This window comes from Triturus cristatus, chromosome 4_2, assembly GCF_964204655.1.
Source record: "Triturus cristatus chromosome 4_2, aTriCri1.1, whole genome shotgun sequence".
Classification (NCBI taxonomy): domain Eukaryota; kingdom Metazoa; phylum Chordata; class Amphibia; order Caudata; family Salamandridae; genus Triturus; species Triturus cristatus.
Genome location: NC_140586.1, coordinates 44,491,417 through 44,506,446, shown reverse-complemented (window position 1 = coordinate 44,506,446; position 15,030 = coordinate 44,491,417). Strand labels below are relative to the sequence as shown.

The following is a 15,030-nucleotide window of genomic DNA, read 5'->3' as shown; positions in this document are numbered from 1 at the left end:
ACACGCTGTACCTGGTACCTATACTGCTCGTGCACAAGGTCTATGTTATCTTGGTGTCATGCTTGTGGTCGTGTATTGCAAATGTGGTGCCTCTAGTAGTCTTTAGGTACCACTGGTCTTGTAGTGTTGACTTGGGGCCAACATTGTTCATTGTGTCTTTATCTTATTGGTCTGGGTTGTCTGGATGCTTTTTTTCACTCCTGTACGGGAGCCTTGCCTGCCTTGCAGTGGTGCATATGGCCTTGTGTTGATAAGAGAAAAGGGTCCCGTCTGGATACGTTGTTCAAATTGTATTTTTGTTTGTAGAATGTGCTGTTATTGGGCACATTTCTGTCACCTGTTTGGCTTGGAACGATACCAGCTGTTTTTCTTTAAAGAAGTGCTTTTGGCTTGAGGTGACTCTTGCTACCTCCCCTAAGGCCTACAATGCACTTGGACAAAGGCTACACATTTATTTATTTTTTGCCGGGCTTGGACGTGTTTTGAGTACTTGGAGTTTAAGGGCTTCAGGGAACAAAGCTGAAGACCCACACTGCTGCATCAAGAAGAGATCATGACGAAGAGTCTTGGACTAGGTTGTCTGAGAATGACTTGCTTGGGGAGGCTTATGGAAACATTCCTTTTAAATTCTGTGATCCTTGTTAAGTGAGTTTCCGTGGTGATACCAGCAGAGTCTAGTCTGCAAACTTGTCTACTTGGGGTCTTCAACTTGCGTGCTGTCCCTGTTGAAAACATGCACGCAGCATAAGAACGTTAGGTTTTAACCTACATTACCTTCAAGCTGGGGTTTTCTTATAGTAACCCGGACCTCGGTACATCCTAATGACTATCTTGCAGTACCAGTGTGTGAATGCTTTGGGTTGTGGAGACCGATTTTCTGTAAAATGTTGCAATGCTCATTTCCCCTTGTTCATTTTGCCTTTATTGACTGCCAGATATCTGTCAAGATACTAATCAAGTTCTTTTCAAGCTCTGCCATGGGTCAGAGGAAGTTCCGTGCAACAGAGCTGTTCACGTTGGCCTTTCCGAAGCTCCTGGCTGTGCTCTGCATGCTCAGCTCCCACGTCCGATGTACAAACCAGAGCAGGTGCTCTCTGCTCCGGAGCAGTTGGATGTGGTGCCCATGGATCTCTACCTGAGCACAGCAGAGCTTCAGCCAAGCGAGAGCCTGCCATTGGAGTTCAGCGATGTGAGTTCATCACCCATGGTTGCGACAGCAGGGCAAGTTCTGGGGGAGTTCCTAATGTGATGTGTGTAATGCTGAGCATCTATTAGCGAGATCTGAAAAGCCAAAATAGTTTTTAGAGATTGATATTCTGTGTGTTTAGTGATTGGGTCAGGAAAGATCACCTTTCTTACAAGTTACAATTGAGGATGAGTACATAATTTGCCTAATGAGCCCTTCTGTCATCGCTTGTAAGTGCAACATTTGGGGGTCGACTGCTATATTCTTAGTAGCCATAACTCTCTTGGAGTGTGAACTTCAGGCTTCAATCACAGATGACTCCTTGGGTCAATTTCACTGGCAATAATTCACTGAGGTCTCGGTCCTGCCGTTTTCCTCAAAGTTGTATTCACTTGTTAATTGAACAAGAAAACGCATGTTGTCAGAAGCAGGCCCCCGGTCTCAGACTTTCACACTTGTCAGGCCTTCCATCTTGTACTCCACGCTTATTAGAGGCTGAACTCCAGAGTAAGATTCACTTTGTCTGCGGCCTGATACAAAGCCTGGAAAAAAAAAATATATATATCCATCCAACCCTATCTTTGTGGGGGCCTAATGAAGAATTTAAATATCAAAAGTACTGCTGATGACCTGAAGATTTGCGGTAGGGCAGCTACTACAATGAAGGCAACAAGATCTTCCCCACTAGTCTGCAGATATTTTCTGCTGAATTATGTAACGCAGTTCGTTTTTGCATCTTGCGTATATTGACCTGCTTTGTCCTTTGCTTGTTTTCTCCTGTTAGAGGCTTACAGGCTTGGACTGAACACTTTTTAAAACATTCATGAATCTGCCTTTCTCCAGCAATTTGGTATTGGGCCGCCACAGGTTTGGTGTTGTGCACCAACTGACAACAGCAGCAGACATTCTACAGGAAGTCCAATTAGGTGGAAATACATTACTGATTATATGAGAATCTGTTTCATCCCAAGTGCTGTGCCCCTTTTCTGGGATCGGCAGCATTCTAATCACAAAAAACCTGGCCAAGATGTAGCCCATTAACCCAGCAGAAAAAAATTCATGCCATCTCAATGCATTGTCTCAAACCCTCCACTCTTCACCACCCCACCTCATTACCCCTACTCCCAAGTTTTGTCATCTGTTCTAGTGAGGATTGGGTACTACTGTTCCATCGTATAAAGGAGTCTCCAATAAGCGCAGGAGAACTGGGTCTTCAATATTGTATAAAATAGCTGACCCTTGAAGTTGGGGCAAGAGGTGAAGCCTGTTCCATTAAGTCAAAAAGGTAAGAGACACACAGGCTTAACACTGGAGTGTAAGAACCATCTTGAACTTAAGAGAGAAATGGGCCTTACTAGGTATTTCCTACACTCCCATCAAGAGTACTGTGGGTACAAAATACACGTGCAATGTACATATTTTATCATGACGTGATTGAACCTTTGGTAACTGACGGTTCTCCCATTCAGTCTAAAAATGTTCTGCAATCTTGTTCCAGAACTTATTGCAGTATTTTGTTTTCAGCGGGTAGTACTGCTGCAGCGTGGAACATCAAATTTCCCCTTTGTCTCGGACCAACTACTTCAATATCAAATTCACTCGTATACATTCAGTGGTGGGGCCCATAACACCAATACTTGCAATCAGTTGATCTGTTTTCCTAGGGAAATAAGCTTCCAAACGCTGACATGAAAGGAATACCTTTTCCTTACACTAAACACATTGACTTCAAACCTAAGAGATCCCTCTCATAAGGAGATGATCATTTAGTTGTTTGTAGGTTTAGTTTCACAATCATTTATCTAGTCTTTAAATCCCACTAAATTCTCTTCTTAAATAATCGACAACACATTTGTCAATTAATCAAATATTCTTTATCTAAGAAATATTGCAAGAAACGTTAGAAATCACCATCGGCATTTCAGAGCATCATATTTACCTATTCTGGCTAAAGTCGTCCTGTCAGTCAGTCAAGGAAGAATTTTATTCAGCAAAGTTAGGCCGCAATTCAGTCTCTCAAAGATTCAGGATAACAGCTGTCCAGCAGTGTCACCGTCCTCTCCGTCAGCATAACGTCAGGAAATAGAGTTCATCAAGAAGAGCAAGCCATAGCAATTTGTTCAATTCCCTACCTACTTTTATAATGAAAATGTCAAGTATCAAGATCGGGGTTTAGGAAGTCCTGATTGGGTCGACTTGGGGTTAGGAGGTGCAGTTCTCAGGGTGTTAAACGAACTCCATGTACTTGCTGGTTCCGGTTCTTAAATCGAGCATTGTCTTTGGTATTGGCTAGGTTCCCGGAGCGTCCTTGAAGGGTACATGTTCTCCCGGGGTCAGGTCCAGGCCACTGCTGCTGGCAGTGACGCCTGCGCACTTCACCTCGAACCTCGTGTTGTCAGGGCAGTCACGTTTAACGTCTCGTTCAGCCATCTTGTTTAGGCTGAAATGGTCAACTTAAGCAAAGGAAACACGAAAACGTAATTAAAACATAGAAATGACTAATAAAATGTTATCCCCTTGCTAATACCCATGTGTGTCTATTTATCTAGCAGAAGCAACACTCAGAGCGGTTATTATTCAAATTATTCTAAACATGCAGAAGGGGGGGGGTATACAAATTTTGTACTACCCGCTCCAGCAGTACCACTTGTGTAGGAACTGGAATTTCCGAAAGTCTCAATGTATTGCAGTACTTGAGGTCACCAATAGATGGACCATACAGTTATTTTAAAGTTATGGAAACGTGTAGAACTGCAGTCCAGACGAACACCTTAAAGAAGTGGACGTTTGTTAGCCATTGCACCTCCCTTCAGAGGGGAGCCATTCCCATTTTTGTATATATATATATATATATATATTTTTTTTTACACTGCTAAATGTCACTTTGTACACTCGCCCATAGCCTCTAATTATTGTCAAGGGAGTGTAGATGTATAAATGTGCAATGCACACATTTCTGAGGGCCACAGTAACGGTTTCATTTTGAACAAAATCTAACAAAATACATGGAAATGGGCCAGATAGCCAACATTTAAAAGTGGAAAATTTAGTGCTGCAGTTTCAATGGAGCCTGCTGCCCTGTTAGCCTCTAGACCAGGGGTACTCACAAACTTTCTCTTGGGGGCCAAATTTAGAGTGTGGTTTGTGGCCGAGGGCCGCACCGATGGGGGCGGGGTCAGTGGGGGAAGGGCGGGGCTAGAAAAAAAAAACTGACCATGAGCTTGAACACAGGCCCCTGCAGCAGATGCCTTCGTCCACTGAGCCACCAGACCCGGCATGCACATCTCTCTCTCTCTCTCTCTCTCTCTCTCTCTCGTTCTCTCTCTCTCGCGTTCTCTCTCTCTCTCTCTCTCCCTGTCTGTCCCTGCCTCCGTCTGTCCCTGCCTCCGTCTGTCCCTGCCTCCGTCTGTCCCTGCCTCCGTCTGTCCCTGCCTCCGTCTGTCCCTGCCTCCGTCTGTCCCTGCCTCCGTCTGTCCCTGCCTCTATCTGTCTCTGTCTCTGTCTGTCTCTGTCTCTGTCTCTGTCTGTCTCTGTCTATCTCTGTGCCTCGGGCAGTGCACACGTACTGTGTCTACACGTCCCCGTCACCAGCCCAGAGACAGTCCCCCCCCCACTCCCCCCGCTCCCTGTGTAATGTAAAAGCCAGCTGTCACTCCCTGCTGTCCTCTGTCACCTCACCCGTCTCTCAGTCCCTACTGCCCTCTGTCACCCTCTGTCCCCTCACCCGGCTGTCACTCCCTGCTGCCCTCTGTCACCTCACCCGGCTGTCACTCCCTGCGTCCCTCTGTCACCTCACTCTCACAACCTGCTGCCCTCCGTCACCTCACCCGTCTCTCAGTCCCTACTGCCCTCTGTCACCTCACCCGGCTGTCACTCCCTGCGTCCCTCCGTCACCTCACCCGGCTGTCACTCCCTGCGTCCCTCCGTCACCTCACCCGGCTGTCACTCCCTGCGTCCCTCCGTCACCTCACCTGGCTCTCACTCCCTGCGTCCCTCCGTCACCTCACCTGGCTGTCACTCCCTGCGTCCCTCTGTCACCTCACCCGGCTGTCACTCCCTGCGTCCCTCTGTCCCCTCACCCGGCTGTCACTCCCTGCCGCCCTCTGTCACCTCACTCACACCCTGCTGCCCTCTGTCACTTCACTGCCATGACACTTGGAATAGGGCCAGGACACTCGCAGCATGAGGAATCCATAGCTTGCGGAAGAAACTGATGTCGCGGAGGAACGTTGTCCCGCCACCTTTATAATTGAATTGTAGCCTAATCTTCTATTAAGGGCTTTTATTACTGTACTGGATGGCGGGCTGTGGCACCCATGGAAAAATGCGTAGTCTGTTGGTGCAGGTGGTTCCTGTTGCGCTTATTCATTAATCACTGTATTAGCAAACATGCCAACATTTCAGAAGAGCAAAGTGGGAGATTCTTTTTTAAAAATCGGGAGAATGGGGCCTTGAATCGGGTTACTGTCATGTATGGGCTTTGGAAGTGTACTGCTGCAGGATCGGACATTTGAAACGCAAAATGCATGTTTTTGTCTTACCTTTCAGAAGCATGGAGGCAGTGGCAGGCAGAGAGAGGGTGATGCAAGTGTTGTGCACTCACTGGCCTGGCAGGTTGCTGCTGGCAGTGCATATACCACCCACCCCCCACCTGTGTGGCAGCCCAGGCGCACACACACAGCCGCCCCCAGTACTTCACAGGTCTTTAAAAGACCATTTGCTTGTTAATGGGGCTTTGTTGTGTTTCACCTCTCAGCGCCCCCGCAGCTCCGCTCTTACCATCGCTGGAATTGCCGGCCTCCTCTCGGAGTCCGGGCTACTGCAACCGCGGTGTTTGGTGACACTTTTAAAACAAAAAGAAAAGAGCACAAGTATATTGTCTGTAAGCTCCGCGGGCCGCCAAGGAAGGCTTGCCGGGCCGCTGGAGGCCCGCGGGCCGTACTATGAGGACCCCTGCTCTAGACAATCAACTTCAAGGTGATACTACAAGGCCACTTGTAAAGACCCTAATGCCTGCACCCAACTCTTCCCTGATGGGTTCTGGCACCCCCTTCAACTGAACATATAGTTTTCTGCCTGTTTTTGTCCCAACCTGCAACGCTACAGTGACATACGAGTGGCAGTTGCGTGTTTCTCTACTGTCAGATAACATAATGCGCAGCAGTTTGAGGTCAGTTTATTAGGATATTGTTTTATTCTTGCAATAACAATAAGACTATTGAGAAATTGAGAGCTGCATATAAATTCGGCAGTTTCCGAAGAAATTGAATTAGGCTCGACAGTAAATTACTTTTACTTCCTTGACCTAGATGTGACTTCTTTCCTCCACGGTTTGATTTAAGACCGAAGGAGATAGTCTCCTACCTCCAAGTGTGGTCTTGTTCGTGATTGCATGGTGTTAAGGTGCTGTTACCCTAGGTATGGTAGAAAGGGTTTCCCTTCCTTGCCTGCTGAAGACAAGAGGCAAATCTCCTCCCTTGGGTCAGATAGTTGACTTGGAGGTGATGAGTATGTTTGAGTCACAAGAAATTTCCAGTGAACTTTCGTTGAGAGTTTGCTGATTGATGAAGTCTTGTAGCTTGAATGCTCGGCCCTTAATCGAGTATAGTGGTTTGCTGTAGCCACTGTTTTCAAACAGGTGCCAAAAGTAATTTATCTTCCTGTGGTCTGTTGACTGCTCCAGAACCATCAAAGGGGGCTGCCAATTCAGTTGGAAGATACAGGTTTGTTTGTTATAATATCACCTGGCTACCACCAGTTTCGTAATGCTGACTCGTTGGAGATTACATTAGAACTCTTATGTTTATTCCCAACCCTGATCAAAATAACTGATTGAAGTTAGATTTTCTTGAAGCCTAGTCAATGCTATAGCGCTGAACAACGTGGAAAAAGTTGAATTTCGTTATGGAGCAGATTCCTGGAATAAGAAAATAAACATCTGATACTGTTAAACTTCAGTATTATTGTGCAGTTTGCTAATCACTTTTTTGTTTTGAAATGTTTGCAGGACCTGGATGTGGTAGGCGATGGAATGCAGTGTCCCCCTTCTCCTCTGCTTTCGGACCCCTCTATACCTCTGGAAAGTAATCTACTGACTTCTAATAATTCTAAGGAAGACTCCCAGCCCTCCACTAATCCAAAACAAACGCCACAGCAAGATCGAAGACCAGCCTCGACTCACCAGAGCACTACTGCACAGGTACATAAAATGAGTGGGGTTAGATGCCAGATTCTTTTCCTATTTAGTGGGAGATAAAAGGCATGGGTGTGCTTTTCCTATAATATCCTCTTGTGTTTTGATGAATGAAAAGGAGTCCCCTCGCGCTGTCTTGCAATAGCGTTTCCGCTTTGCTATGGAATTAGTTGTCTGTCTGTTTTGGCTATCTGCTCCAGCATTGCTTATTGGCACTGAATCGAGGCCTTTGGTTTGTGGTAGCCACTGGTTTCAAACAGGTGCCAAGATGAATGTTTCTTCCTGTGGTCTGTTGGCTGCTCCAGGACCTCCAGAGGGGGCTCTGCCAATTCAGTTGGAAGATACAGTTTTAGCCTAGTCCCTTGTACAGAGAGAGAGTGGTTTTGCGGAGTAAATCCTTTTCTGGATACACGTGTGGTGCATCTATTCTGCCACCTAGTGGTTGGGTCTGGAATTGTCTTATGTCTGTAAACCTGGATGCACACCGAAGGAAGTCTGAAGAAGCTGCGAAAATTTGCAGACAAAGGAAGACTAAGTCAACCGAAAGCACCAAGGATCACCGAAGGCCAGGAGAAAACCACTTGGCCAGAGAATGTAGAGAGGCAACTAAGGGATTTGGCGAGCACCCATTTCAAGTCCCTCCCTGTCTTAAGTTTGCACAGAGGGATCCACACAAGGTCTGCAACCTGTGCTTCTCGACAAATGAGAACGCCAAAACCTGCGAAGCCTGCGACCACTTTGTATTAAAGACTCTCAAGACACGGTTGAAGCAATGACTGGCATGCCATGGTTCGCACCTACAAACCACAGGAATTCCAAGGATCTGGCCCTCACCAGTGACTAGGAAAACGTTGAGGAAGAACAACCATCACGAGGGGGCGACTCTGACAGGAACATCATTGGTGCCAAAAGGGCAGAAGCTGCGAAGAAAGTGGAGAGGGACATTGGCAAAGAAAAGACCAAGCGGCAGAAAGCCACCTTGATGTCAAAACACCGGACGACCGAAGGTTGGCACAGAGCTGCCAGTCCTGCCCAAAGGATGGAAAGGGGGAGGGGGCTTTTCAAGTGTACCCTTGAAGCCAGCTGGCACAAAGGAGGGATTGAAGGACAAAGAGCAAGGAGGCGAAGTAAAAAGAGCCCAAGGACTTGAAGATGACCTAGACACTGATGTCAAGCATTCGGTTGAGGAAAAGCAACACTGGCTCTATACCAAAATGGTGGCGCTCCTGTAGTGCAAAGGAGTTCGACGCCTTAAGGTGTTCTGCATACCCACAAAGCCCTCAGAGCCTAGGGAAGTGGAGGCCAATGTACGGAATGTTGAGGCGCCAGCGTCATCGAAGCCAAGCAAAGAGATCCAGGAAGGCCTCTTCAAGACGAGCCAATAATGGGGGAGAGACGGGGCCATTTGGACAAATGTCAGGATCTCGAGCCCACACCCCTGGACGACGTCCATTTACAGAGGACTAATCAAGACTGCAGCATACAGGTATGAAGTCCAGCTCAAGGAAGAGGTGGATGAATCATGCTTCCTCCTGGAAACCCTGATGTCCTCACAAAACACATCTCTACCTCCCCATGCTTTCCAGTATACTAGTTCAGGGTAAGAAGCTTCAAGAAACCTGCCAAAACCAGGGCAGTCACCCCTTGAGTGGAAAAGAAATCTAAACACCAATCAGTGTCCCTAATCAGGTGCACCATACCAGTAGACAAGGTCATAATGGCAACGGCCAGGAAGAGGAATAACACCTCCACATCAACGGGGGTCAGTGTCGGAGAAAGAGCAAAAGGATGGACCTGGTGGATAGAAAGTCAAAGGGAAATGGTGAAACAATAGATGATTATGAACTCCAATGCCCTCCATAACAGATATGTTCACCACGAATGTGAGAAAATTGAAGGACTCGTGCAGAACCTTACGAAAAAGTTCAAGAAGAGAGCGATGGCAATCATCCAAGAAGGCAAGATCATCACCAGCTCCTGCCCCAGATCGTCTCTGGACACTGCGTATACCGCCAGCAGTCAGATTTGCACGGGTACTTTCCTCAGGAGGTCTGTATGAGTTGGGGTCTCCGGATTCAAGGCAGAGTTAGTCATCTGTCATAAACAAGCCCTTAACAGGACAATCTCTCTTTGGGACTGTCGTGGACGAAACACTTCAGCAAATAAAGGACAGTCTATATGCTAAGGCCACGGGGGCGGGGGAAGGACTTGCAGTTCAGAGGGTCCTTCAGGAGAAGTGGGGGGGCTCCAACAGAAGACTAGCAGGCAGTGCTGGGTTCTCAACAGCCCAGCAACACCACCCGCAGAGTCCCAACCAGCAAGGCGCACACCAACCTGCTCTACAGCAGTAGCTACACCCTGGAAGGCAGTCCTTTCGCAGAAAGCCCAGGGGCAGAGGGCAACCCGTAAGGAGAGGGAAATAAGCAAGTGACTCCGCCGACCAACAGCCCTGCCACATAACACCATGGGGGTGAAAGAATAGGAGGATTCCTACAGGAATGGACATCAATCGCTTTCGGCAATTGGATCTTAAAATAAGACATGGTTACTGTATAGAGCTCACCAGGCCACAGCCTCGTGTTCATAGAAAGACCAGAACCATAAGAGAACAGGAACTTGCACAGCTGTGAGAAGAGGCCAAGGAATTCTTAAAAAACAAGCCCTAGAGCAGAGGTCTGAAAACTTATTTATGCCGAGACCCCCTTGTCATACTACTTTTAGGTGTAAGGACCCCTTTCTGACAGAAATTTCTAGAACCCGATGGTCCTTCTCATAGACAACCGTCAGTCAACGCCCCCAATTCCAACAGCAAATCATTTTTACAGTTGGGAAATAATAAACCGTGATTAGCAAACCAAGGGTCATTGAGTGTGGGGGCGTGGGGTTAAAGGAGTAGCTAAAAGCAGAGGGCCTCATTTATGAGGTATTGGTGTAGGGCAGTGGTGCAAGTATACTTGCTGCACTGCCCCACACCAATGTGAAAGAGGAGGAATGCATGATTGGTGAAGTGTAGAATAGTGATGTGTATTTTTAGTGCTACCAGGTCACAGCCTGTGACAAAGCACTGAATATGTAAGTCAGTATTTTATACTTGCATTCCACACAGTGTAAGATAGAATGCTGCGAAACGTGCAAATAGTTTTACGATAAAATGGTGCTTCCAAAATGTAGATTTTAGTAATACCAGAGCGTTTGCAATGCAAATGTTATTTTTAAATAACTGCCCCTTCAATGCCTCTTTAAGGGTACCAAGGGCTGTGTAAATGCAGTTAATATTAAAAGCAGGCACTTCCCAGCCCAGTTGTTAACTCTTTGTACTGCCACTCAAAAAAACAAATCTTTGTCATCAGAAAGCTTGGAGTGATTTGATCCGCTAAAGCCAGAACCACTCTCAAGCATCCTTTACACTTGCAGATTAACTGATAGGCACAGTTACCTTTTATTCAGGCAAGCTGCTGATAAGATCTAAATTAGCTGTCCCAGGATTACTGTCTTTTGACAAAAGGAAAGCAAACGTTATGGATTGCAGGGACAAGTGAAGCTGGAGAATAGGTGACCCCCTTCCCAGGACTCCACTCCCCGCCAACAAGAACCCCCCCGGGCGTAGGGCCCCACAGATCAGAGACCTCTGCTCTAGCGAGAGTTCCCCCAAGGAAAATGGACGGTGGTATCTACGCAGTGTACTTTGTAAACCTCAGGCACTTAAACAAATCCTTAAGAAAGCTGCACTTCAAAAGGGCACAGCTACAAGAAGTGATCCCATTCCTAAGGAAGAGAAATTAAGTGTCCACCCTAGACCTAAAGGATGCCTACGTACACATCAATGATGGTCCAAAAAGTACCTCAGATTCGTAATGGACAAACCCAATTCCAGTTCAAAGTGCTTCCTTTCTGGATAAAATCCAGAACAAGGGTGTTGGAAAAAAATATATTGGGGAGGTGGCAGCGCACCTTAGACTGTATACACGTCTGCCCATATCTTGACGACTGGCTGGTAAAGGCAAACTTGATAACACAAATGCCACTGAGACGTGCACAGTCACCAATATGCTTCAAAGTCTTGGTCATCATAAATCTCAAAATAGTCATTATTCCCAGTGAAGCTGAATATGTTCCTCGGGGGAACTCTGGACTCGGACAGCGTGAGTATACTCGGTCCCCAGGAGGGCCTCTACTGGAAGGGGCAGTCTCTGACAGTGAGGACTGTCATGAAATTGGTGGCTATGATGTAATTATGCAGTCGCCTTATACAACATGCACCCATACAGGAATGCCTCTGCAACGGATGGTCACGAGCCATGGGGAGCTGGGAAGATCTAGTGGTTGTCCCCTCAAAGGAAAAAAGGGGAAAAGCGAGAGAAGTCAGTAAGTCTTAGGTTTTATTAAAACCCACTAGTGAGAGGGAAGAGCAAGTCTTGTCTCTTGGTGCTCTCACACACCCCGAAGGATGTCATGCTTCATCATCGGGCGTTTTGCTCCTCGTCGGGCCGGCGCTGCAATGCCCCATGGGTCCCCCGAAGGGATGCTTTAGTGGAGATCTTTTGAGACAAAACGCCGTATGGTGCATGTGGGTGTGTGGACCCACATGGACATCCTGAAGGTCACATCTCTGGAACCCTATAGAAGCAGTGAGAAACTTTCTGGAACTAAAGACTGTCTTCCTAGTGCTGAAACAAAATGGAGTTGAAGTTTCTAACCTTAAAACCAACGTTCCTAATAGCGATCACGAGACTCCGCACAGTCACCAAGCTAAAAGCGCTCATGATCCAGGAACCTTCCCATGAAATGCACAAAAAAGTCACCCTACGAACAAACCCACAGTTCTACCAAAGGTGGTATTGCGATTTCACATCAAACAAAGCATCAGCTTCTGGCATTTTTTCAGGATCCGAAGTCTCAAGCCAAAAGGGCGCTGCGCACTCTGAACATGCGAAGAGCACTCATGTACTACCTACAAAAAACAGAAGAAATGTAACTGGGAACCAACTATTCGTATGCTTCTCCAGGGCAAGCAAGGGTACACCGATATCTAAAGTAACAATTGCACGGTGGATAATAGAAACTTTCCAAACATACTACACAAAGTCAAGAAAAGCCTTACCCACATGCCCCAGAGCTCAGTCAAACAGGAAATAAGGGGCAACCCTAGCTTTTCAAGTAAACATACCCATTGGCGATAATTGTGTGGCCGCATCCTGGTAACGCCACGGCACGCCCTCGCAAAACACTAGTGTGGACATGCACATAAATAAGTAAGCACAGGGACACTACTACTACATCTCAACCCATCTTTCCCAAGGAAACAAACACGACTACATAATCGGATGCACAGGATGTGGATCCAGAAAATAATTCATGCTGCAAAATAGTTACCTACTAGTAGTAGTTTTGCAGCCTGAACAATTTTCTAGATTTGCATCCCATCTCTGAGATGGTGAAGGGAGCAAGCTGGCTAGATAAGAGACACTTCAAGATGGAAGTTCATAACCGAACACAAAACCTAAGAATCTGAAGATGGCGACAGCACATGGGTATTCCTGGGGCCCTGTTTGATATCGCAAAGGGATGGGCTTACCAAACCATGGCAGTCAGTGACACAAACACACAAAGAGAGATAACCAGACACAATTCTGGATCGAACCGTTAGATGGTGGAATAGATGCACAGCATGTGAAACTGGAAAATTGTTCAGGCTGTAACACTACTACTGCTGATAAATACACATTTTGTTCACAACAGGTACTGCATTTTTGAAGGATTTGCCATTTTGTGTACTGTAATACGTCATGTGGTTAGGCACAGTCTCCAATCATTCGGATTTATTTCATGATCAAAAACTCTTTTAATGTGGCATGCCTGAATTGTACCACAGAGCTGAACGAATGAGCATAACTTTAAAACATTTTTTTTTTATTCCTTAGGGTCAAGCACGCACTGTCTCTGGACTTCAAAATGAAGCTGAGGAGGGCTCTGCTCCTCTCCCAGTATCACATGGAGCACCCACAACCAATGGAAATGGCAAATCTGCTGCACCATGCTGAGGAAATGTGATTTCCCTCATGTCAAACCAATTGAAGGGATTGGGTGGACGGTAGACAACACTGAAGTGTTCTGTTGGCATTTGATGTCTAGATCACTAGGACAGCCCATAGTGAAAGGGTTCGGTCCCCTGCTTTTTAAGCTTCAGTGGATCTTTATTTTACTTGCATTTCCGCCAGTTTTGTACAATGGTGATTCACTACATTCCTAGAATCTTGACTACTGAAGTTATATTTACAAGCGTGGAACTGTTCCCCAGCACAAAATGTTTCAGTTCTTTGTTGTTGAGATGTGGCTGAGCATACAAGTTACAAAAGATTGGCAGTGAGATCCGAGAGTCGCATTTAAACACTGGTCTCGGGATTTGGCTTGAAGTTTCCAGTCTGCCCAGAGCTTCATGTCTGTTAATTGCGCACTGGAGGTGCTGCTCCTTGTTATCTGCTGCAAGAAACGCTTTCACATTCTCATGTGTAGTCTACACATGACCAGTCCATGAAATGTTCGATCAATAAATACTCCGTGTGCTGCCAATAGTTCTTAGTTTATGATCCTAAACATCAGCTGTTTTGGGAATGATCGACTTGGTCTGAGTCGTTCGGCATGAGCTCAGTGAAATGTAAAAACGTGAAGAGTTTGGAAACCTCTAATCCTCCTTATTCCTCTCCACTTCCTTTGAATGGTTGTGGATGTTGTGGATAGGATTCCTTTGGTAATTCTAGGAAAAGGGTCTGTAGCATCTAAACATGAGAAATTCTATGCAACTGCAACCAAATGTGTTTTGAACACTTTAATTTCCAAATATGAGTTTATAAGCCTGAAAGTGAGATACAAAAACTGTTCTACATGAATGGGTCCTCCCCTAATTCGGAGCATTATATTGCCCAACTGCCAGGCTGGACTTCAGAAACACCCACATTTTCATTTTTTTTTCTTCTGGAAGTTCGACTGATCCATTAAGATATGCTTCTAGAGTCACTGGAGCCTATTTCGACTCGGAAGTCAACATGCAAAACCATTTTACCTCCGTTATTTATTATGACCTGTTGGAGCAAGACTTTGGAACACCGGTGTGTCAAACGGAACGTTCCAGTTTTTTATAGCAACTTTGTACCTGAAGCTATTGTATTCTTTAGGACAATTTGTTTTTCGATCAACCTGTAAAATAAAGTAGCTATGTTCTTATTTCTACTTTGGTAGCCATGTGAAATTTGTTCAAAGAGGTCAATTAAAAGGACATTTAAAAACCATGCATTGTCAAATGTATTCGGTCTGGCTTGTATTTTGAATCCTTGAAGATTAAAGGCTGCTTCATTGAAAGAACAAGAATGCTTGTTTTCTGTGTAGAATGCATCCGTTCAATAAAGAATGTAATGTGTGATGATCCAGAGTACTTTTGAGGTGTTAAATAGTCCCTCATGTATTTCAGCGCAAGCACAGTCTAGGGGTGGAATGGTAAACCAAGGAGCGAATGGCATTAGGCGAGAAGATCCTCCTTTTGAATTACCATACCTCCCCATAGCCTTAAATTACCCTTACCACCCATTGCTACTACCCACCCCTAGATTTGTTGGTTTTCCATTATTCAAACTGCAGGGTCAAGCTTTACTGGTAG

The 15,030-nt window shown here is 46.0% G+C and overlaps 1 protein-coding gene and 2 non-coding genes across 4 annotated transcripts in view; all 3 read left to right on the top strand.

Moving 5' to 3' along the window:
• Positions 1 to 14,744, top strand: part of KANSL2 (KAT8 regulatory NSL complex subunit 2) — a 34,583-nt gene extending 19,839 nt beyond the window's left edge. For both annotated transcript variants that reach the window (XM_085600389.1, XM_085600388.1), the window contains exons 8-10: positions 936 to 1,189; positions 7,194 to 7,385; positions 13,301 to 14,744. In XM_085600389.1, coding sequence (XP_085456515.1) covers positions 936 to 1,189; positions 7,194 to 7,385; positions 13,301 to 13,420 — 566 coding nt within the window. In that variant the 3' untranslated portion in view covers positions 13,421 to 14,744. The remainder of the gene's footprint in view (positions 1 to 935; positions 1,190 to 7,193; positions 7,386 to 13,300) is intronic.
• Positions 6,774 to 6,911, top strand: LOC146832915 (small nucleolar RNA SNORA2/SNORA34 family). Its single transcript, XR_014960848.1, has one exon. It is a non-coding gene; the product is annotated as a small nucleolar RNA SNORA2/SNORA34 family (small nucleolar RNA).
• LOC146832914 (small nucleolar RNA SNORA2/SNORA34 family) lies at positions 7,589 to 7,728 on the top strand. The gene has a single exon (XR_014960850.1). It is a non-coding gene; the product is annotated as a small nucleolar RNA SNORA2/SNORA34 family (small nucleolar RNA).
• Positions 14,745 to 15,030: the final 286 nt, after the last annotated feature.